At 48.0% G+C, this 24,084-nt stretch overlaps 1 protein-coding gene across 1 annotated transcript; it reads left to right on the top strand.

Moving 5' to 3' along the window:
- The first annotated feature begins 224 nt into the window (after positions 1-224).
- LOC142587797 (uncharacterized) lies at positions 225-22,910 on the top strand. Its single transcript, XM_075699066.1, has 5 exons — positions 225-333; positions 6,814-6,943; positions 11,631-11,776; positions 18,779-18,911; positions 22,114-22,910. The coding sequence occupies exons 1-5, from the start codon at positions 279-281 to the stop codon at positions 22,370-22,372; spliced, it is 723 nt and encodes a 240-aa protein (XP_075555181.1). The 5' UTR covers positions 225-278; the 3' UTR covers positions 22,373-22,910.
- The last annotated feature ends 1,174 nt before the right edge of the window (positions 22,911-24,084 follow it).

Here is a 24,084-nt window from a genome sequence, read left to right as displayed (position 1 = left end):
CGGTCTGACTTAGTTTTTTTCTCTCCTTCCTTTTTTTGCGTGTGTGCGTGAGGTGGAAAGGCCATGACCGCCGCATACGGGTTTCGAAACACTACAGCGTGAGCGGAGACACAGACCTCTTGGCACCATCGCGACCTTCGTTTTGAGGCTAATTTGACATCGCTCTCTTATTCTATCCTTTCTTTCCTTGACGGCTATTTCGCATTAAATACCCCGCGCATGTGTGACTACCGTTCAGTTTGAGCGAGACACTAGGCGAGAACGCGCGTGCACTCGTGATGGCGGCCAGTCTTCATTTGGGCCTGCTCGTTCTGGGCACTGTATCACTACTTGGTGAGTTCAGCTCTGTTCTTGGGGGACGATTGTGTTCTTCCAGTTACAGCGGATGACTCCCCCCCCCCCTTTAGTGCAGTACCAGGCAGCCAAAGTCTACTTCATTGAAACGTCGGCGGAATCTTTCGTCAGCAGAGTAGTGTTCGTTACGCCGGATACGAAACCATCAATATTGTAGAAGATAGCTGTTCAGATTCAGTTTCACCGTCTTCTCTTCCTTCATCTGCCAGGGAAACTCACAGTGTTAATTGTAATGAATTCTCACTTTTCGGTGCCAAAGAGTCAATCTGGGCAGAAATATGTCTGCCAGAAAATTTCCTTTGACGCACGTACGCACGTAGATGCGACGTCTAAACCCAGGAAAGATTTTCTGACATGGTTCACTAGTTCTCGTGTTCATGCGAGCCACTCGTTCGTACGTACACTCGGCGAAGTTGGCGAATACGTGACTCAGGCGGCCTTAAAACAAAGTTACACAGCAACGTGTTTTTACAGCAAAGCTGTTCAGGACTAGTTTCCCAGGATCGTCTCCGGGTGTCGACACAAAACTCAAGCATTCTCCTCCGTCGTCCATGTCAGACGCGACCTGCATTCGTGCTGTCGAGTACGCGCCGTGAGTGACTCGGCCTTACTAGAATAAAACGTCATTACGTGGGCCGATCCCGAAGATAGTGCAATGCTGGGCCGACCCGCGGTGCAGGTGAAGCAGGTGCTAAGCATAGCCCATTCGTGGGCTGATCCCGAAGTTAATTTTTGATGCATTTTTGAGATATAGGCTCTTGCATTTTCACATTTTTCGTGCACTTCCCCAGTTATGTTGTTTCTATATCTAACAAAATAATTTCGTCACCATTAACTACCTATTGACAATCCTAGTAATGTATATCAATCCTGTACTTAATTCTCTGGAAAAGAAATTGTGTATTTTTAATTAGAGAAAATTGTAAATTTTCCTGCCTTCTTCGTGCAAAATTTTTAAACTGTTCACATTTTATCCGACGCAACGCCTTTTGTTCAAACAATGTGGGTATTTCGTAATTGGCATGTATTTTCTGATGTATAATTCCCTTTGTATACTAATACACTGGTTTTATACTTTAGTTCTACCAATTGGTATACAAGCGTACTAAAACGTGTACTTATGCAGAGTGTTTATCTGTGTATTGTTTTTGTTGGCAAGGGTAGGGGCAGGAACCATGTCAAGCTGCTACTTATCAGCTTTTTGTTCTTGTCCTCGTGTTCGTTATGGGCAGGTGCCGTAATGAATGTCAAATTGATTGATTGATTGCTTTATTGATTGATTGATTGATTGATTGATTGATTGATTGATTGATTGATTGATTGATTGATTGATTGATTGATTGATTGATTGATTGATTATACGATGCCGGGCTGACCCGCGGCGGCGGTCCAGTTCGCCATTAAGGGGCCCACATGCCCAGCTTCTTCACAGAGCGGAAGGGCACAGAGCTTTTTTTTTTTTTTGACTCAACAAAGCAATGACTTTGACTCAACAATGTGACTCAACAAGGCCTGGGAAGTGCAAGCACGCTCGTGCAATTATGTGGGAAAAAGCGAAATCTCCAAGAATAGACGTGAGCGTAAAAAAATATGGGGTTTTACGTGATAAAACCACGATCTGATTATGTGGCACCGCATCGTGGGGGACGCCGGAAATTTTGACCACCAGGGGTATTTAACGTGTGCTTTAATCTTAGTACACGGGTGTTTTCGCATTTCGCCCCCATCGGTCACGAATGTGTAACGCGAATGTTTAAGCGTTAGCTGATGCGTGAGCTTGGTGCGACGGCGTCTGTATGGCGAAAACTGTATGATGATGATGATGATTAAGTGATGATGACGGTGTGAGGGCAATGATAGATGTACATTGGCACGATGACCGTACTTAGCAGCTATCCCCTATTTCACCTCCCATCGAAATGATTTCGATGCAATGTTGAGTGTGCAGCAGGGATGTGTATGTTCATTGCCCTTTTGTACTGCCACCTTAAGTTCTCCTAAAGAGTGAAATATTATGCTCGTTATCGTTAGTATCGTTATCTGAGGATAGGGAATGCTTGAGGCTCTGGTCTTGTCCCACAAAGTTGATTGTATGACTGGTCTCTACACTCAGACGACGAGTGATACATATGCGGATGGAGTAGCACGAGTCAATCTAGGACAAGGCTATTCTTTCGCAACCTTAGCCTCTTTACCACAAGGCCTTCCGCGGCAGGGGCACTGAAAACGCATCGCAGCAGTAGTCTTATTCCTGGATAAATCACCTACAACTATCTGCTGTTATAGATGTCTCGTTGTGTAGAAGGTTATTTACCCTCAATACTAGCTCTTCCATTTCTGAAATCACGTGTACAGTGAATAAAATGCTTGTTTTTTGTGTATCACGACGCGGGCATTTGATGCCTACAATCTGATTATAATACTCTGGAAGCAACTTCAACATAGAAGCGGGTTAGTCAGTCATGGTCTCCATTAGAGGATTTATTAGGACTAATATAATAAAAGCTTCGTAATTCATTGGCTTTGCACAAATAGTTCTTGGCTTTATTTCAGGTGAATAAACTTTACGATAAAAAGCATTTGCGCTCGCATATTCGACAAAAATGTCAATCCGAATTTCTGGCGAAGTGATAGACAGGGTCGTGTGTTTCTTGTTTTTTACAGTCGCCGCTTTCTACAATGCGCTGCGATTTACTTGTTTTCTTTTGCAAGAAAGTAAAGGCTCGAAATGCACTAAACAATATTTACCATAACGATCTGCTTATTTCACTGAAACTCGCTTTCTTGAAGGAGCAGATATATTATATAAATGATAAACAAGGTAGTTGTTGGAAAATATATCTCTTGTTACACCACCAAGTAGACATTTTATAGCCCATATTGGCCCTGGAATGTATACAGTGGGGGGTTGCCTCAGCATTATTCTTAGGCAACGTCTGTAACTTTCACGTACCACGTGAAAGCAAGATACGCATCATCTGTAACAATGTGTTACAAACATTTTTGCAGCATGCATACATGCATCTTGATCTTCTTGATCCAATACCATATAGCTACGGTCTTTCACCGGTCATATTTCTCGATATCTTCTTTACCCATTCCGAATTTGAAATTCACTGGCCAAACGCTGCTCATTCTGCTCGCGCCCCATGGCCACAACATCGGCGAGCAGAGACAAACGCGCCAGCGTGTCTCGAAAATCTAAGACCTTGTACAGACGGCTCCGGTCGTCTGCGTGCAGAAATCAAACCAGCACTAGGAAGAAGAGTACTTGTTGGCGAGCTTCGCAAGAAGACCTGCTTCTCTTTGCTTGACTTAAAAACTTTCATGACACTGCTAGACGCCCAGCCACTCAAACTGCTCAATCGGAACTTCGCTACCACGCGTCCGTTCGCTGGGTCGGTCCAAAGCGGACTCACAGATAACGTAATGGTAAGCACTCATGTAACGAACATACAGCCGTATGCGCTACCGCTCTCTTTGTGCTGGCGATCGGCTCTATTCTCTGTGAAATTAGGCGAATAAACGACAAATGTTGCCTAATTATCTATACCGCAAGAAACATATCTTCTATATGCTAGGGCGAATCAGAAAGTCTGCCTCTATTTTTTATTATCCAATATAAGGTACACATAGGTAATTACAAATGTACCTACTATTCTGCAAACCTTGCACTATTTTTCCACAAAGTCGCCACACCGCTTCAGATATTTCTCCCATAGCAGCTCTAAATTTAAGCTGCCCCTGTGGTAGAATTCGTCCGGCTGACTGTACAAACACCGTCGAACTGCTGTCTTGACTTCATCGTTGCACGTGAATCGCAGTCCTGCCAAGAACTGCTTCAGCGGACCAAAAACGTGGAAATAACTAGGGGCCAGGTCCGGATGGTATGGGGGGTGGTCCAAACTCTCCCAATGAAATGACCAGTGCTTGTCGGCGGTTCTGATGACCACATGTGGCCCCGCACTGTCGTGGAGCACAACCGCTTTTTACACATCGAGAATCCCTCGGAGTTTTCGCGTGATGGCAGCCAGCAGACGTGACAGTGTGGAGCAGTAACTGTCGGCATTAACTGTTACACCTTGTGACAGGAAATACAGCAGCAGCGGTCCTCGACGATCCCAGAAGACCATTAACATCAATTTCTCAAGAGACAGCACTGAACCGATCTTTCTTTTATTTTTTTGTCACAGGGGAACCCGGTTGTTTTCACACCACGCTCTGCTGCTTAAAATCCGGCTTGAGATGCAGTATCCACGTTTCATCGTCAGTAGAAATGCGGTCCAAGAAGCTTTCACCCTTGGCGGCATATCGTTGCAGGTGATTCAGTGAAAGAATCATTCGCTTGCCTTTCATGATCTCATCCAACTGATTTGGCACCCACGGACACGAAACCTTCCAGTACCCTAAGGACCCTTTACGATGCCATAAACCCTCCATACGAGATGCCAAGCTCCCGAGAAATGTCCTTGAGGTGCACGAGCTGATCCGCATTAACCGTTGCATCCACGCGAGAAATGTCGTCAGTCAGCGGCGCACGTGGCATCCTCGCACAATCATTGTCATGCAAGTCTTCACGACTCTTTGCGAAACTCACGACACCACCACCACCTCACATTCCACAAAGCGATAAACTGTTTCCCATACGTGGGCTGCATTTCACTGTAGGTTTCAATGGGCGTCCGTCCCTTGCTTCATAGAAAACGAATCACACTTCGTTGCTCGTACGCCAAGGACGTGTGGAGCACAACGGCCGTCTTCAACGACTGATAGCGGCGCCATGCCACGGAGCTACCGGCAGATAAGGCCTGACCAGTCTAAGAAAGGTCCGCCGCTGGGAATGGATATGTTAACTTCGCATTTACATCCGTTATTTGGCTAAAAATTATGGGCAATGATTTTCTTATTCGCGGTCTTATACAGTATAATTTACTCATTAAAGTTCGCTCACCCCATCTTTCTCACTGAGGTTTGGCGTGTCTGTTTGGCTGGCTCCTTGCCGAGTAAAGCGGGCCGATCTTCTAAATAGTATAATAGTAAACGGGAACGATCCCGGTAATGGGAAAGCAAAAACCGTACCGATCCTGGAAACAGCGCCGTCCACTGCCACGTGGGTCACGTGTGGGTCCTGTGGGGAAGGTATCCGCGTGTTGCCGGTCAGGCACGTATATCCTTATGCTGCTGCAAAACAGCATGGACAAGATGAATATTTTTGTAGCTTTCAATAAACCGTTTCATGAAAGCTTCGCTACACAGATTCCGACATACCAGTTGGATCTACTTGGCTTTCTTTTATGTCCGTATAAAGCTGTACGTGTAAAACAAATTTCTTTCTTCCATCAAAGGGAATACCTTTGGCCCGCGAGTGGATTGCTCACTTGCATGATTTCAGGCATGAAACAGTTCCAGTAATGCTCTGGTAGGCTGTAGCGTTTGCTCGTCCACTTAGGTTTATTTTGTCGACATGGGTATTCAATGCATGGGTCACCAAATGACCACCATTCCTCGATGAGGAAGATGCACAATATTATTGCACCAATAACTGCAGAGAACTGCGTGGGAGATGCAAGTAGGGATGAAAAAGATGTGATACTGTGGTCTCCGTGACAAGCTAATAGTTGCTGCTGCTTTTTTTCTTCAATAATGTCAAACAGGGTATGCACTGGTGCAGCTAAAGGGGAATAGATGGATTATGTTTGTGTGTTTACAGTGTCATAGAGGTACACTTCCTTCGTTGCTCATTTCATGGTGCTCACTGTTGCCTGCATTTGTGAGTTTATGTGCGAGTAGATATGTGTGTGTGTGTGTGTGTGTGTGTGTGTGTGTGTGTGTGTGTGTGTGTGTGTGTGTGTGTGTGTGTGTGTGTGTGTGCGTGTGCGTGCGTGCGTGCGTGCGTGCGTGTGTGTGTGTGTGTGTGTGTGTGTGTGTGTGTGTGTTTACTTTTTTAATCTCCTAAGATATATTAGACCTGGCTAGCGTTCCAGCCTTTCGCTTGGTGCACTTCTACAGTTACTGTTAGCATTTCTGTCACCAGCGCGCACATACTTTTACACACTGGCGCGTACACAGCCTAATTGTTGTATATTCGTGAATAGTGGAGGCTGTGCGTACTATGGTTTGGCTATATAGTGGGAGCTCACATACACAAATACCAGATAAATTTGACGGAAATATAGCCAACGTAGTAACTTAATTGGTGACTGCACCATACACTAATGGGGAAGATATAGGTTCGCCTCCCACCTGGAGTAAGTTTTCCTTTGTCCACTTCCGTTTGCCCCGAGATTTCTACATTTCGAATTTCTACACTACAAGTAAACATAAGAATTTCATCCACGATTTCTCCGTGACTTCATTTTCTGTTTTATTTACATGATTTTAGCTAACAATAAATCTAGCCCCTCGAATTCCTATATTCTTCTCGCTGATTAACCATCGCCTATTCTTCTTCTCCAAAAGGCAGATGCGAGGTGAAACTGAACGCCGGCTGTAAAATCGAGACCCTGAGGGCTTGCAGAGACGACTACGTGCCCTATAAGAAAGGACCGCACCTGCACGAATCTGGACAAGAGTTCGACGAGGGATGCAAGTGAGTGACGCAGCAGAATTCATGTTCGTTTGAAAAGGAGCAAGACTGCTTTTCTGATACGACGGTGGTAGTGTGGCTATGGCGGTGTGCTGCCTAACACGAGGGCGCGCGGTCAGATTCCAGACCGCGACAGCCACATTCTGCTAGACGCGGCATGCAAATACATTTGTTCAAGGACATTTAGCTCAATTTGAATAACGTTTGTTGGTCAGATTTATTCGGAAGCCGTCTACTACGCTGTCTCTCGTAGCTCACAGTGTAGCTCAGTGAGTTAGACTTCATAATTAATTTTTTAGTGAACTTGGTGCACAGTAACCTCCGTATTCGCGGCACTCGTTGGCTTTGTCAATTTCAGATCAAGACAGCGCCTGACGTGAAGATGCTCAAGACACTCATCGTGTTTCCTTGGGGGCATTTACGTCATGCGTTGCCTTGGGTCTGACTTGGCCAAGACAAAAAAGAAGAAACAAGTGCGAGAATCGCACTTCTTTTAATCCGCCCCTGTGCGAGAATCATCCACCTTATCATGGATGGCATATCGTAACTGCATAATATCATAATAATCCCGCACGCATATGCAACGATCGCTCAGCTACTTGCCAACACATGTTTACGCATTTTTAGCAATATCATTAAAATCGAAAGATTACACATATATTGTGGCTGATTAGGTACCACGTCTTACGACGCCTTGGCTTGGAGTTTACGCGTCGATATATCAACCGTGAAAGCCCCTTAGCCGCCGATCCGTATTTCAACGTTACTGGTCCATGCTTTGAAGTTGTTGGAGCTTTTGTCGCCATCGTGGCTTCTTTCAAGGCGCCCTGACTGTTCTTTCGAATCGTTGCCAATTTTGGCGCTGTCTTCGCGTTGTAGTCCTGCCATGCGCGCTCCGTCTGTGCTTGGGCATCGATGTAGGAGACAACGAACGGCTAAGTCGACAGGACGTCTCTTCATCTCAGCGCTGGTGCACGTGGTTGCTGTTAATGTTCGAAAAGCTGTGGTTCGGCACCGCGATTATTCTTCGGCATGCCACTACCGGCACCGGTGCTAAGCGTACCGCTCTCCGACGCAGATCATCCTTGAGGCTTGCGCGTGTTGCTGCCGCTGTGCCTTGACACATTCTTCTCGATCGGCACTGTCGTTTGGCTCCGACTGTGCTCTTGCGACTCCTTACCGTCGACGTCGTTCCTGAATGACGAGCCGTCTCGGTCTCACGTTTGTGCCCACTCACTCTCTTCCTCGGTGGTCCCTTCCTGGCTGTGCACTTGTGCGCCTGGTAATAATCGCGAAAGCGGCGCTTGATGACGCATCGAGGTTGGCTTCATTTGTCTCGAGCTTTGCTCCGAGCTGAAGCTTCGATCTCGGCGTGTCCTGGTGAGGCTGAACCACCGCTGTGCCCAGGTGCCTCCTGTGGCAAGTCGGTAACTGGTCGAGCTTTCTTCTTTCTCGCTGGCGGGTCGTAAGCGAAGTGTGAGCCACGGCGTGTCGTCGCTCACGCCAGAAAAGGCGCAGGGCGCTGTTTCAACCATAGCGTATCACGCCACCGTATGTCATCCGCCGGTAGCTCACCTCTGGCGCTCTCTTCGCTGTCAGGGTTTGGCGGCGCTCAGGTACTAGGCCCGGCAAGATGGGCGATATGGATCGGCTTCCGCAGTTCAAAGCAACGGCTGGATTAGGGGTTGCGGAGAGACGCACCAGCGTACCCGGGAGTGCGTTTCAGTGACCGTTGGAAGTGCGTCATACCGGCCTGGTTTATTGCGCGTGGCAGGCGTCACATTCTTTAATTCTTTTCCTCTTATTCACTGTAAGTTGCAATAGTAGGCTGCAAACACAATTGGTTCCCTAGAAATAGTAGCTAAGTGTACCAGGTGTTTTACCGTGCATCTCCGATTTGAGAGAAAGAAAAAATCACTATATATCACCTCATTGTATTTTTCATTCGAGATATTTTTTTGTGAAATCAGAAATTCGACACCATGATCGAGGGGCAGATTGAACTAGTAAGGCATGTTCCGATAGCTGGCGTAGCAAGAGAAAAGCTTGAAAACGGGCGGCCAGTAGAAGTGAAGATCGCGCCCCAGGGTAAGTGGTGTGCACGACAGGAAGGACGGGTGCCGCGAAGCGGCGAAGTGGCGCAGGTACCACGCCAATAAATTGGAAGATCGCAAGCCCGCGTATGCGAAATTTCAGAGGGACTTTCTGGACAGACATTTCAGATTCAGCTGTGCGGTGTACGACAGATTGTGGTTGGAGAACGGTGTAATTGTAATTGGTAACGTTCTAGATATCGCGAAGCGGGAACGTACTGCGGTTTTGACAGGTACCCCTGCTCCTTACTTAGCCAGCTGCTCAGTTTGGCGGCGTCGAGGGAGCGCTAATAAGGGTAGCACGCATCGATCATTCGGTGTGAAAAGTGGCTGCTAACACGTCATTTGATGCATTACCGCGCCTGCGCAAGGAACGGAATAGGCAGTTAGCGTACGCTGGTACAGGGAGGCGGCAAGTTCTGCGTACTGCCGAAGAACAAGCTGCTCACGAGGTCCAACTTCGGGACCGCACACGTGAGTGAGAGCGGCGTGCGGCATGAACCAGCGAGAAGCGTGCAGAGGAGGCTGCCTGTAAGCGGCGTGCTTGACGGAAAGCCCCCCAGTTCGCGAAGCGATTAATGCGGCGCAATTGCGGAGGTACCACGCTCGGAAGACTGATTGATACTTACAGCGGTGCGGATGCGCGATTCCGCCGAGACTCCGTGGACAAAACGTTTGGCTTCACTTGTGTGTGGGACCGCTTGTGGCTTGAGAACGACCTATCGGTGATTGCGAGCGTTTCTCACCACGGCGGTTACAGCTCCGCTGGCCATACACCTTCACAGGGCGCAATGGCCTCGAATTGTTCAAAGCAATTGTTTCACGTTAAGGAGTCCATGTCGCAGAAAATCAGTTGTTGGCGCGCAGCATTTGTCGTAGGTAGTCACGTCACCAACGAGATTTTCGAACCACACATGCATGGGCCGTTCATGTGACGGAAGGAAATCACTTATATAATTGAATTTCTCAAGCTAAAACACGTGGAAAAATCGTAAACTACGACTTAAACACAACCTACAGATATGATAGCTGTCGGATTATAATTTGAATGTAGGAGAAAACATACTTCTGTTACGCGGAAAGTCAAACAAACCCCTTTTCCAGCGTATCGACAATGCACAGAGCGGGAGCCGGCGTCCGCCATTTGCACACGCCGGCGCGTAAATATCGCAGAGTGCACGGAAAGCAGCGCGCCCGCTTCCTTGACAGTCTTCCAGATGGCGCTAGCCTCCGCCGCATCAACCGCACCGCGATCCCTGCAAGAGGCCGCGTTTCGACCAGAAAGCCCGCCTTCGCGCATCGCGTTCGCCGCGAGCGTTTCAAGGTAAACATTGCGGTCACATCCGCTGCAGTTGCCGGGAAGCGCGAGAAGCAGTCACGGATCTTTGATTGCTATCGCGTTCCACTCTTAAAGGCGAAGCCTAAGCATCCTCCAAATGTTTTGACTGCATGATTGGATAAGGATGCAAATTTGTATCTGATTACTGCGCGCGAATGTACCTGCGCACTTTGCCATCTTCTCATGCAAATGTGATCCCATCTGCTTCCAATAACATTAGCTGCAGGTGACACTCTTTCTAGTTCTGAACATTTTTCCGCCCTCGGTTGCCTCTTTATATTGGGTAATAAGATAGCTGGTTGTCTATAAAGCAACACAACTGTTGCCAAAGAAAGGAAAAGACACTCGGGGCGAACCAATAATTCGTCTGAAAGATCAGATAAAAAAAAATCGTAAGCATATATGTAGCATGTAATCTGCTGACGCAAGAGAGGTGCAAAACTATTGATGAGTGTTCGATGACATATGTACGTCCGATACCACGGAGAACGTATAGTAGTGGTTTGGTAGCATAGAACCCTACACTACCGTCAGTGGAAACTGCGAATCAAGCAGAAGACACATGATAGGATTTCTCATGCATTACGGTAGGCGACTATATTTTGGTTATGACTGTACGACAATTGACTGTTCGTACTGAACAATAATTTTTTTCCTATAGCTAAGGGTTCTAAGTTTGTTCTGTTGTTTCTCTTCTCCTGAAGTGGCTAGATCGAGTTGTTAAGGGGCAGAAGAAATTTGGTTGTGGCAAATAAACATGATAATAGCTGCTACATACGACACGGAAACAGGCTTAAAAACACTTGAAGAGCTACCACTGTCAGGCTATCTTTTCTTACCACCTTTTCTGCACCAGGTGCTCTCAATTTTCAACTATGCTTCTCTTCTCTCATCGCCGCTGAATTTCAGGCCCACTGACTTGCACAATAAAAGTTTCTGACAGCCTAAAACTCAACTTAATCTTAAACGACTCATGGGAAAAGTCAACCCAGTTATGGGTGCAACAATTTTTACTCTGTAACAGTCTCATCCAACAAGTTTTACCCGGTTCCAAGCGGTTCCAAAAATCAGAGCAATAGTGCTTTCAACGCGACGCAAGTCATGTGGAATGCCCCATTGTACCATTCGACGTACAACACAGCGGTTAATTTAATCATTCTAACAATGTGTCACGAGTTTCACAACGTGTGCCATAGAATTTTGGTGCATATTTCATATCTCTGTGCTCCTTTACAAGTGGCCTGTGCTTTAATTCTAGGAAAGACAAGACGCAGATCCCTTGCACGCTCAAGTTCATCAACGAATGTACCGATGGATTACCCAAAGCCACGGCCCTGGTGGCGATAAAGGCGTTGGAAGAGAACATTGAGGCCATCTGCAACATTGGTTCGGATCCGTACGAAAGTATGTGCCTTTTCTTGCATCTCAGCATTTTTCTCAGGCATCCCGTAAGCATGTCTGGAATAAATGCTGAAAGCGCAATCGCCGAATAGCGTTTTCTCCGACAACATAACGAGACAACATAGAGTTATGAAAGTTCATTGTATTGCAGATGAGTTCCGCAAAATTCTGCAAGGTGGAGGACGAATCATGAAAGAGAAAATGTATCATCCACTCGAGAGTAGCGGAAGGTATAAAGGAAGCTAACAGAAAATGGAGCTGCGCAGTAGAAAAAAAGAAAAGCAGCCCTGGTTCGAGGAGTTTGTGATCATATTTATTCGGACATGTGCACCGAGGTGATAGCCAACAGATAATCAGTGAAACATAGCTCATAAAAGTTGATTACTTTATTGCACAACTTCAGAAGCCCACTACATATCTAAATATTTGCCATCAGGAACGATCGTTTTGTTTCAAATTAAAATTTTAGTTAAGTAGGAATAGTCCCTGCCGAAAGGGACACAGCACATGGCAATCTACATGGAATGTAACGTTCTTAGCTAGAAACGTCTAACTCGGTGAAATGCGTCTCACGGTTGCCATTTGGCGATTCTGTAATCAGAAACGCTGTTCGTCTCTCTAGAACGAACGCTGCTCGCTGTTCGTTCTAGAGCGCATATAAATCAGCTGCTATGTAGGTTGGTGTGAAGACTCGATGTTTAGGATTACTCATTCGACGGCTGTTGGTGTGATACTGAACAATGAGATCAATTAGCGCAAATTCAAAGACGAGATCCGAGCTAGAAATAGCAGTCGGCAGTACTCGCTATCACGTTACAAAGAGCTACTTGCAATAATAGCTGGAGAATAACCTTGCGCCACCGTTCTCATCGGGCACTGCTCCACCATGAACATACCGAGACATGCATGTTTACGCTTGTCTTTGATCTGACTTGGCGTGAAACGTGATCCTGGCTAAACAAATACAGTTTTCAATCAATAAAATGTCCATAGAAATTCTTGGATCTCCAACAATGCATCCTTTGTCAAAGCATTATATAGCACAAGTATGCGAGGAAAACGGAAACCTACGATTAAAAACCGACGTGACAGCCCCGAAAACGACGAAGTGTACTTGCTAATGTGGCTGCTCATCGCTCCTGTGAAAAATTTCGGCGTCCGCGCAAAATGCGTTCCATACTTCAAGAGATTACACCTCAAGCCCTCCGAGGACACACCGAACGCTCATGCGCTGTCTGGTTTTCTGGCATTCAGCGCTTGCCACTCCATCATCCCTGCAGCTGAATTGGCCATCGGAAGTACGCTTAGTGCCTCCGGTGACGCGCTGACGGCGACACATTCGCTGGCGTCGCTCGCCCCGACGGCATTACCGGCCGAACAATTGCACCTGAGCCTGGATCCCAGTTCCTGATTCCTGTTCCAAGTCCTTCGGCTACAGCCTGCCCGTCCCCTTCTCAAAATGCACATCAGACCGTGAGTGATCTGCCCTCAGGGCGGAGCCTGGCGATGACTTCCCAGTAACCAATTGGAAATGGGGCTCAAATTGTTGTGCCCGAGGAACCGAGTATCCCTATGGACTTGTCTTCTGCGCTACCATCTGTGCCGCCGGCTCCCCGTGGTTCTCAGAAGCGCCCTTTGGGACACTCGGCACCAGATTCGTCTTCGGCGAACAGCGGCTCCCAAGGCAAGTGTTCCTGTCTAACCACAGACCGCGCAGTTGTGTCGACACCGGGCGCGATTTGCTATAAAGCAACCAATAAATCTCTGGCCCCCACAAGCCTCAAGGAGATTCCGAACAGGATTGTTCAGGTGAATCTAGACGCGTGTCATTGCACCACAGACTTCCGCGGCATCACGGCCAGGAAGAAGACAAATAACATCGCTGTGTGGCTCCCGACATTGGCTGCTGTCGGGCGCTTGCAAACGCTTCAGCGTCTTTTGATCACAAGCGAAGTCACGGTGCTGGTCCAGGTGTAGCTAGTGCAGGGCTCGGACTTACAGTGCTGTGTCGTTTACAACCTTGACGAGGATCAGACTGCTCAACAGCGTGAGCTGTACTGTCCTACCCACCGTTCATTCAAGCGCGTTACATGGGAAAGGGGAGTTCTATAGTGCAAGGCCTATCAACTCCCCCAGCCCGCCTGTACTGCTACGGCTGCATTCTACGACCTCGGCCATATAAACCCAATGTCGTCTGTTGTTACAGCTGTTTCCGACCTGGCCACATGCGCCGATCGTGTCCGTTTACAACGCCAGATGAAGCTGTACCAGCCGGCACAGTGTTTTACCGATGTGGACTCTTCAAGGCCGACGACCACGAGATCACCTCACCAACTAATCCCACAAAGCAAAAGGCCACTCAGAAGGTTCCTCGCGGGAATCATAAACAATGGCCTCAACATGCTGCCGCACAACCAATGCAGACATCTAACAGATTTGCGGCCCTCCAGTGACATGACAACTGGCATAGCTTTCCGAGCACGACCCGCCTACACCCCCTTCTCAACAGACTTACAGTGAAAAAGTTCGCAAAGACCGCCCTTGCCCGCTGGTTACGCAGAAGCAGCGCATGCCGAAAGATTAACGCGATGATATGGCAGCAGTTGACAATCAAATTGTCCGCCTTTTAACAGAGGTTTCCTAGCTCCGACAACACCGTGAACTACGCACGCGTCGTAGACGAGCAGTGGAATCTCCCACCACCACAAATATCGATTCCGTTGCATCATCGCCATGTCGTGCCCTTCTGTATCGTTCACTGATTCTACTAGGTATTCTGCTCCGTGGCCAGATAACTCCGCAACATCCGTTCTGCGGTTCATTGTCAGCCAGTTATCCAACCTGACATCTGTGATTTTGCAATGCCTGGACTCGGGATCAAAATGGCGGGTAGTGGCTTTTGTGGTGTATTACAGTGGAACTGTAGAAGCCTCTCCACGAAAGTGGGGGAGATTAAATCCCACCTTCGCATGAACAAGCTGCAGGTGTGGGCCCTGTTACTGTAGGAGACCAACGTCTTCCCTGCGATTCCGAGCTTCAGTGGATACTTGTCTCCTTCGATTATCGACTGTTGCGTGTACACCGCTGCCCCTCCAGGAAAGGCGGCAGGTATGTTGATACGAGTTATCCTCAGGTCCGCCTTTCTCTTAAAATTGGTGTAACTCATATCAGGAGGTAGCGGCAGTAGCTGTGAAGTTAACCAAAGCAAGTGTATGGTGGTGTCATACTACTTAAGACCAGCCGGTGGCTCTTTTTCACGCATTAATCTGGGCTGGTTATTGAATGTACGTCGTCAATACTCAAGGTGTCCTATTTTAGTTGGTGGTGACTTCAACGCCCCTCACCAAGATTGGGGGTACCGCCCCTTCTAGCACCCGAAGTAGGCGTGTGCGGGACGCCTTCGCGGATGCGTTTGTTCTACTGAACCATCCCGAATCAGCAGCGCTGGCTGTGACTCCAGCTCGATCTACAACATACGCACCGGATCTTACGTGGTGGCTGGGTGCCGGCACTCGCATTTGGAACCTGGAGCCTGACTACTCGGGTAGTGACCACCACCCTATCATCATCGGTCTTTATCCGTGGCAGGCCCGCCGTTTGCGCTGCAAGTGTATTGAGGTAAACTGGCACAACTTTCGGTCCATTCTCAAGAGACCTCTGTGGGCTCATCACCACTACTTGTTGACCGCATAAAAAGCGCACTCAATGAAGCTACGAACATCAGTTGGGTAGACGTCGATCGACCGGCACCGGATGTCGGCCTGCTCAACTTGTGGGCTGCTCGCAGACAAGCTGAGCTTGCAGCATCCTAATACCCCACTTCTTCACAAGCACTTACAAGAGTTAATTTTCTTACTGCTAAGGCCCGCAGATATGAACGCAACCTCTCGCTGCGGCACTGGCATGCGTAGTGCTAGTGGTTTTAATCCAAGACATCCAGTGCTTATCTCTGGTGAACGTCCCATGCCATGGAACACGGTTGCCGCCGTCCCGACGCAACGGCGACAGGCTGCTTCGCTGCTGGCTTATCGTCGGATGATTTCGCCAGAGAAGCAGCCCAGAACTTTTTCCCCTAGTACGACATGTTGCCTCAAACAACCAATGCGTGGCTCCCTGGCAGGCATTTTAGCACATTTCGTCAAGTTACCATCTACAGCAGATGCAAAGGGAATTGCAAGCGGTTTCACCATGCCTGAGTTGCTTGCAGCGATAGATAATGCCAGTTGCAAGACAGCGCCCAGTCCAGACTATAACTTATGAGGTTTACAAGAACCTGAGCTGCCCGGTACTGCCTCAACTCCTCGACGCCATTAAGGTATCGCTAGATGGCATTGCCCCTCCGGGCTGGAAGTCTGGTTTTGTTATCCCGATTCTCAAACTAGGAAAGCCGCCGACCGCTCTTGGCAACTTCCGAACTATTTTCCTAACATGAACAATGTGCAAGCTTGCTGAGAAAATGCTAGCCACACGACTGTTGTGGTGGCTGGAGCACGACGGTTTCTACCACCCTGCTCCAATTGGCTTCCGTCCTTCCATAGGTACTGAAGATGGGCTGGTTGTCTTGGCATCGTAAGTTTTATCACCAACTCGCAGCCACACTATCCGTACTGTCCTCGCTATGGACATCGAAAAGGCGTACGATAACATCAGTCATAATGCCATCTTACCTTCAGTTGACATGCTGCATTTTCCCCATAGAGTACGGAATTTTGTCAAATCCTTCCTTGAAGAGCGACACTTTGCGGTCCGCCTCAGTAGTGACGCCGCCTGCGCATTTCGTCTTCGTGCCGTACCCCAGGGATAGCTATTGTTCATTATTTAATACTGATTTCATCCCGCTTGCGTGGCGCTTACACGATGCGCCTGACATAGAGCTCTTGTACGCCGTTGACATCACGGTTTGGAGCACTCATCGTGACCTGCAGACTCAAGCCGCTGCCCTTCACTCTGCTTTAGATATTACGTCGAATTACGGTTCTTCGGTGGGCCTTAAGCTTTCCGTCAGCAAATCTGCTTACATGCCAGTCGCTAACCACTGGGGCCGGCGTAAACTCTCTGTAACACCGACTCGGCTTCCTCTATCCGGAATCCCACTACAACAATCTTAAACTATAAAAATTATGAGTTGGACGGTCCACGAGTCAAGAAGTGGCACTCCTTGGCACTCCTTGGTGCAGCAGTGACGTGATGCTCACAGACTAAAGTCCAGCCTTTCGCACCCAACGTGTGCTCTCAGGGCGTACGCTTTTTCGCGCTCCCTTCTACCACCGCCATCGCCAGTTCTTCCTTCCTGGAGTTTTTACAGCTGAGCGATAACGAGCCAACAGATAGACGTCGCCCGACATCAACTCACGCGGCGGCGTCGTTTCGTGACCGAATCATAGCTCAAGACGCCCACCTGCTGTTTGGCTCCATCGTGATTTACGTTGATGCAAGCATCCACGACTGTTAAAGAACCACTCCACTTTGTTGCCCTTGCACACCTGCCCTGAATAACACGTACGGCTTTCAACTTCAAGAGCCTCCTTCCTCCTCTTGTGCTGAGCTCCTTGGTGCTCGAGAAGCGCTGTGCTCTGTGGCCACATTTCCCGTGGTCCCCACGGCCCGCATCATCATTCGCACTGATGCCGTCCAGGTGACGCGGGCTCTGCGACGCGTCACTCGCAGCCCTGAAATATGTCAGCAGATCCGTTTTCTGTCAGCGCGCATCCCACAGCAAATATCTATTGAGCGGATCCCACGCGACCTTCTGAGCTTCCAAAGCCATGCGGATTCTGCGACCCGTCTAGCGACCTCTCCATCGTCACTGCCTCAGCTCTTTCAACCAGATGATGCCACCCTCCTTTTAACAAGAAAGGAGCAGCCCCGGCGCCGCACACGTGCTCTCCTAGCCTCCGTGTGCGGTAAACCTCCCTGCGGTCTTACCCGCTCAGAGGAGGCTGCGCTTCGGAGGATCCGGGTCGGGGTTGTCCTCACTCCTGCTGTCACTCGGAAGAGGCCACACTGTCGCTAGTTATATCCCCGCCCTGGGTGTCCAGTCTGCTATTCACGCAATGCTGCAGCCAACATCCACCACCTGCTGTGAGGTTGCCTAGCGTTGAAACCGACGAGGCTCCAGCACCTCGCAGCAGCGGGACTTTCGCCATATAACCCTAGTCACTGCACTGCTTGAATGCAGGGACCACATTATCGATCCCTTCTGGGCTTTATTAGATCCGCGAATCCTTTTTTTTCATTATTTTAATTATCCTTATTCGCTCGCACCCTATATCCCTATATGCCCTCAGGCATTAACCCTCACATTAGGAAAAAAACGACGCACCGACTGCGCTGGCTTTCAATTCTTTTTCCCTTACGTTAGCGACCCACCGGCACAGTTCATGTTTCACTTAAGTATACATCCCAGTGCGAGCGCCAATGCTTGAATAATGTGTTTTCGCTTAACCATACAGATGAAATTACCATTAAATATGCTTTTTTAGTAGAGACGGCAATTGTTGCCGAAGGAGCGCTGTTAGCCAGACGCAGCCTCAACGTTCTCCGGAAAAGGTGGCATCTCGAAGAGCTAGGTTTACGGCATTACCAAACATGTAACCGTGCCACAGCGCCACTTTTGCCCGAAGTATTTCTGAGAAATTCTACGATGATGGCGTTCTGAATTTAGCTCGCTTCTACTTTGGACATCGTCTTTGAACTCGTGCTCATCAAACTTCGTGGAATGGGAAGTGGAACACCTCAATAAGGCAGGAATAGATCGGAGCAAACGAAGCGAAATATATATTTCCAAAATGCGCTGCAGAGTTCTCAATCTTAGGAAGCCAGCATACACCGTGAGGCACTGCCATTATTGACTCAACACACTTTCAAAATCCGGTAGCCCCAAGTTGCCATACCTAAAGCCCGTCTTGGTACGGCTGTAACTCTGAGACACTGGATATAATCAGGACATATTTTTCCTGTGTTTCTTATCTCCCGTTTCTTTATTCCGTTCAACTCCCGCACCAGATTACCAGAAAGGCATCAAGTGTATGAATTCCCAAGGCGGCAAACTTCACAAATGCATTAAAGACTTCGTAAGCATTATGGAACGCGCCATCGTCAAGGCACCTGCCAAGGATGTCGTTCACTACACGTGCTGGTGAGTTTTCTTTTTCTTAATGCTATTAGCATTCTTAGCTTAAGTCAGCTACTTTGTCTCGACCTACCTATGTCGCCACTTTACGCCGCTATCTCTTCAATAATAAGACAGAAGATTCTCTGAAATTTCTGCAGTGCTGGGCGGATTCGAACTCGCGTCACAAAGGTTCCTCTAGCACAGAAGCCCGACGCTGCTTCGCACTTTTCTGTGTCATATCTATCGCTGTGAGGGTGCAATAAAATAACTAAAAATGAGAAGCAGTTCCACGAGGTAAGAGGTGGTAAATGCAGGAACAAATGATTTTGAAAAGAAAACGCCTCGAAGTGTGCACGCATACTACAAAAAGTTGTGTTCTCTTTCGACAATTATGGTGGTTTTTTCCGCCTCACAGCATAAACGCGTAAATATAGACCGAGTTTTATGATTGCCGACTATCAGTGAAGTAAAGCAAAGTAGCCAAATTACTTTCTTGTAACGACTTTCTTGTAACTCGACACTTCGGCACGTAGTCCTCCTATTCTGAGACCTGCAAACAACGCCTTGACACTAGAGTCATTCGGAACAGCAAGCCTCACAAACTGCAGCTCCAAATTAATTGAAAGTATAATCATTGAACGAATACAGTCGTGGTATGCGAAACAAAATTTGTTGCATCCACATCTGTCAGGTTTTCATTCGGGGTGTTGTTATATGGACAGCGTTATGGACGTAGTTACCTATGTGGAGCACGAAAGAAGAAGAGGAAATATTACGGTTGCCATATTCCCGGATATCAAACGGGCATATGACACGGCTATTCACGCGCATCTCATCAAAGCCTTAGCGTTATACCCAGTGATAGAGAGAAGACCCTGCGTCTGATGAACTTTTTTCTCACGATAAGACGGATTTTCGCAGAGACTGGAACAGGTAAAACCTCGGAACATACGTTGAAACATGCAGTTGCACAAGGAAGCGTGCTAAGTCACGCGTTATTAAATGCAATGATTTGCGTAATAATATCGGGACAAACACTTAAAATCATGCAAGTAGCTTTGGAAGTCGCTTGTAACAAAGTAAATGAGTTTCTTCAGGAACGAGGCATGTCAATGTCAGCGGTAAGTCAGTTGAAAGGCTACCGTTCGCGCTAAAACTCGTAAGGATGTTAACATCCGTCATCCGTTGGGAACAGCAAAAGTTCATCGGTTTTGGAATTATTGCTGATCCGCGCTTACTGTGACCCAGCACTGAGAAGCTGCGGAAAGAAATGTAAATACTTTTGACCCGAGAGCGTTCAGGGCCCCGTGTCCCAGAAGATACGGTGTCGGCGTCCAGCGCCGTACGTCTTGTGAGCGAAAAATCATTCGGATCTACGCATACCGAACCACGCGGGCCCTCCGCGTGACTCAGAGGCGTCACTGCACTAACGGCATTTGTCAAAGTAAAATGCGTCAGAAACATCGTACAGTGCGACTTACACGCAGCCTACAGGCGTGATAGCGTCGGAGTGTAATTTGAATATACGAGAAAGCATAGCTCTGTTGCGCGGAAATTCAAACACAAACACTTTTTCCAGAGCTTCTATTATTCATAGAGCGCCACGCCCCGCTCGGTTCCTTGCAACACCAACCAGATGGCGCTCGCCGCCGCGCATGCGCGGCGGCGGCGCGCGGCGGAGGAGAAAAAGGAAAGAACCTTAAAGCTCGCCTTCGTGCGCAGCGTTCGCCGCCAGCGTTTCCCGGTAAACATTACGGTTATGCAAACTGCAGTTGCCAAGAAGCGCGAAAAGCCGTGAGGGCTCTTTGAATGCAATAGCGCTCCACACTTAAAGGCGAAGCTTAAGCGTACTCCAACTTTCATCTCAATTATGAGATACCAGGCTGTAGCGCGATGAGAAAACTCCACAGGTAACATGTTGAAGCTTAGTGTGACATATTTTAGGACATCCATTGCAAGTACCCTACGGTGTGTCACGTTCAGAACACATATTACGCCTATTGATGGGAAAATGTCTTCGAGCTTTCTCTTAGAGCTCCTTAGTCGGCATCAAGCCCACTGGTCATCACAGAAGCACGAAAGCCTCCAGGAACTGTTCTGAGGAAGACATTACGGCATTTTTTTTATGTTTACTCAGCATCCACGCCACAAGCTAGCGCAAGTGTTGCCCATGAGAAATAGCAAGTAATATAAATTCACAACTGGACGGGTACGAATCAACAATTCCCGTTTTTCAATACAATGATGAACCACTGCCATCGTGAGTATATCCGGAGCTGTGAATGCTTGTAAAGAGCGAAAAACATCAAGAAAAAGAATGTAAAATGTCACCAAGCGCTGCGGTACAATTAGTGTTGAACCAAGTGTAATTCAGTGTATATGGGAAGATGCAGCGAAGTTTCGAAACCTTGTTTCGCAGTGTCCGCCTTCGTGTTGCACACGCAAAGTAATTTCTTTATAAAATTAGTCATGCAAACTCGGCGTCGTGTTCTTGTGGAGTGGCGGACGAGGACATAGCCCAGGTGTTGCTGGACTGCTTCATTTATATGTCGAGCAAAAAACAGCAGCCACGCGACAAACTTGGGGCTGTGGGCAATCGTCCATTCTCCATTGGGAGAATTCTTAGACCATTCCCAGCGAGCCGTCTTGAAAGAAAGCTAGCAGTGCATTGAAATACCTTTTTCATAAGAATGCATATGTGCTTGAAGTGATGGGGACAATTTTATGCAGTAACTCATGGTCCCTGCGTCGTTAGGAAAACTGCTGCAATCTTTTATTTATTTATATATATATATATACATCGCATGAACACATATGTGGCATGGTAGATCGGATAAACCAATAAATACGCAGCAGTACCCTTCTTGCGTGTTAGTAGGACAAAATGGGGCGCCACGCTCTGGGAAAAGAGAGCCACACTGTACCAGTGGCTCCGTTTCGACTGTAGCTTTATTTAAGAACGCACGGATGACTTATCGACCGCCGACCTTTACTGTGCTTACGTTACTGTGGTTGGCCGAGTGCATGTGTGCTCGTGTAGTGCACAAATCTGGCAGATGTTTTTTCTGCTACCGCTGAATTGCGGGAAGGGTGAGGCCACTCAGGCAGCGCGGAGACGCTGCTATTTTTCTCGTGGCCCTCGATTGTGTAGAAATCAAAATAAACTGATACTGATTCATCGTTTTGATAACGCATAAATGATTCATTCTTCGTTCGTTCGTCGCAGCTCGTACTACGACGCGGTAGAGTGCCTATCCAAAAGCCTCACGCCGTGCGAAAGCGTCGGCTCCAAGGATTTCATGATCAGAGTCGTCGAGGAGATGTTCGGCGAGACGCTCAACCTGGTGTGCGGCCGCTACACGAAGGGTTCCGAAAACTGCAAGTCACTGCCACAGTTGCCGCGTCTGGGTGCCAAGGACCGGAGGGTCAACAACATCGTCGAGATCCTCTTGGAAGCGGCCGGCACTTTGGGCCGGAAACACTAGACCCGCACACGTGTGTAAATTAGTATGCTAAACATGTGCGAGGCGACAAACTTACGGCTCGTCCGCGGGCTTGGCATGTTCAGGCGACGTTTCATTTGCGCATTCGTCCGAACAACTCCATTTCGGACAGGAGAAACGTTTAGCGAACGCATCACCCCAGGCGTATTCTCTCCAACTGTCATAGCCATCACTTGAGTTCATCGAAATTAGGGCAAAAAAGCTCATTTAATAAAACTTCAAACTTAAAAACTTCATTTTAATAAAGACACTCTCGCCCAAGAATTAAGGCGTGCACACATATATTTAAATGCATTGTGCCGCGTGGAGACCCACGCGAGAAAAGCAAAAAAAAAAGAACCAAGGTTCCGCCCATGAGCTGACACAGCAAACATCGCCATTACCAGTCACTATCGTGTGCACCCCCCCCCCCCCCTTGTTGCGGAGAATGTGGAATAAAGAAAGATTTTGGGTGGCTCGCGAGATTGCCTTTGCCCCGCGTGTTTCTCCGGACAATAAACGTGATTGATTGTTTGACTGACGTTCTGACTGACTTATTGATAGGTTCATCGATAATCAAAGTGATTCACGTAATATCTGTTTGAGTTACTCAAATGAAAATATGTTCGAACCAAAATGAAATAGTAGATACTGCATATCAGTGGGCGAGAGAAAGAAAGACAGAAAGAGCGGGAGCTTGAGGTGGGAAAGGCACGAAGGTAACCCAAAGAAGGACATTCGCTTTGCCACCACCCTACACTGAGGCAGAGGCGTTAAGGGGCGACAGACAGATGAAGGGCAAAGCGCAGATAGAAAACACATTGAAAGAACAAAATGACTATATCGTACTGCCGATATGAAGTGAGTACGAGACACTAAATAAGGTTCACGGTAACGCATTCCTGACCATGCAAACTCTGAGAACAAAATCTTTACTAGTGCTTTCTGCAAAGGACACATTCAAAGAATTCCTGAAGCAATGTGCCTTACAGGTTTGCATGGTATAAGTAGTTTTCAGGGTTTTGTATCGTCCGTTCAAAGTCAGGCAGCACTTTCTATTTACCTTGGACCATTTACTTTGGGGACCTCGCCGGCAACACAACACGATGTATGACTACTTTTGGCCAGTGCAGATGGAAAACCGTATGAGGTACTGTGATGCCGTGTGTAAGGAGGAAGTCTTGCATAGGAGCCGCGATGTAGTGACTGGTGCAGGGCTCTGGTGGGGATGACACTAAGTCAATGTAAGTCAGTGCCGAAAGTGGCAAGCGAACGAAGTCGACGGAAGTGAGACGACTGGGGTGTGGTTCAGCGGGATCCAGAAGAGGCAGGTCAAGGCGGAGAGTACTGACGGAACAATCGATGAGAGCAGAATGTGCTGAGAGGAAGTCTAAGCCGAGGATGATGTCGTGGGGACAGTGGGCGATGACTGTGGATAGCACGATAGTGGAGCGATCGGCGAAGGAGACACTGGCGGCACACATACCAATTACGGGGGCTGTTCCGCCTTCGGCGACACGGCCAACAGGCGTCGTGGCGGGCGTGATTATTTTCTTCAGCCGCTTACGAAGGTCAGCACTCATTACCGACAAACGCGCCCCAGTGTCTATAAGAGAAGACACAGAGACACCGTCGACTTGCACGTCAATAAGGTTCAGATGAGTGGGCAACGTCAGCAGAGGATTTGGCGGCGTAGGGAGCAATTCAGCGTCACC

The sequence above is a fragment of the Dermacentor variabilis genome, chromosome 7 (assembly GCF_050947875.1).
Source record: "Dermacentor variabilis isolate Ectoservices chromosome 7, ASM5094787v1, whole genome shotgun sequence".
Classification (NCBI taxonomy): domain Eukaryota; kingdom Metazoa; phylum Arthropoda; class Arachnida; order Ixodida; family Ixodidae; genus Dermacentor; species Dermacentor variabilis.
This window is presented reverse-complemented; position numbering and strand designations above follow the sequence as displayed.

Coding starts and splice junctions, on each gene's coding strand:
- LOC142587797 (XM_075699066.1), top strand. CDS start 279: ATGGCGGCCAGTCTTCATTTGGGCCTGCTCGTTCTGGGCACTGTATCA. Junction 334..6,813: donor GGGCACTGTATCACTACTTG/GTGAGTTCAGCT, acceptor CTTCTCCAAAAG/GCAGATGCGAGGTGAAACTG. Junction 11,777..18,778: donor TGGTTCGGATCCGTACGAAA/GTATGTGCCTTT, acceptor CTCCCGCACCAG/ATTACCAGAAAGGCATCAAG.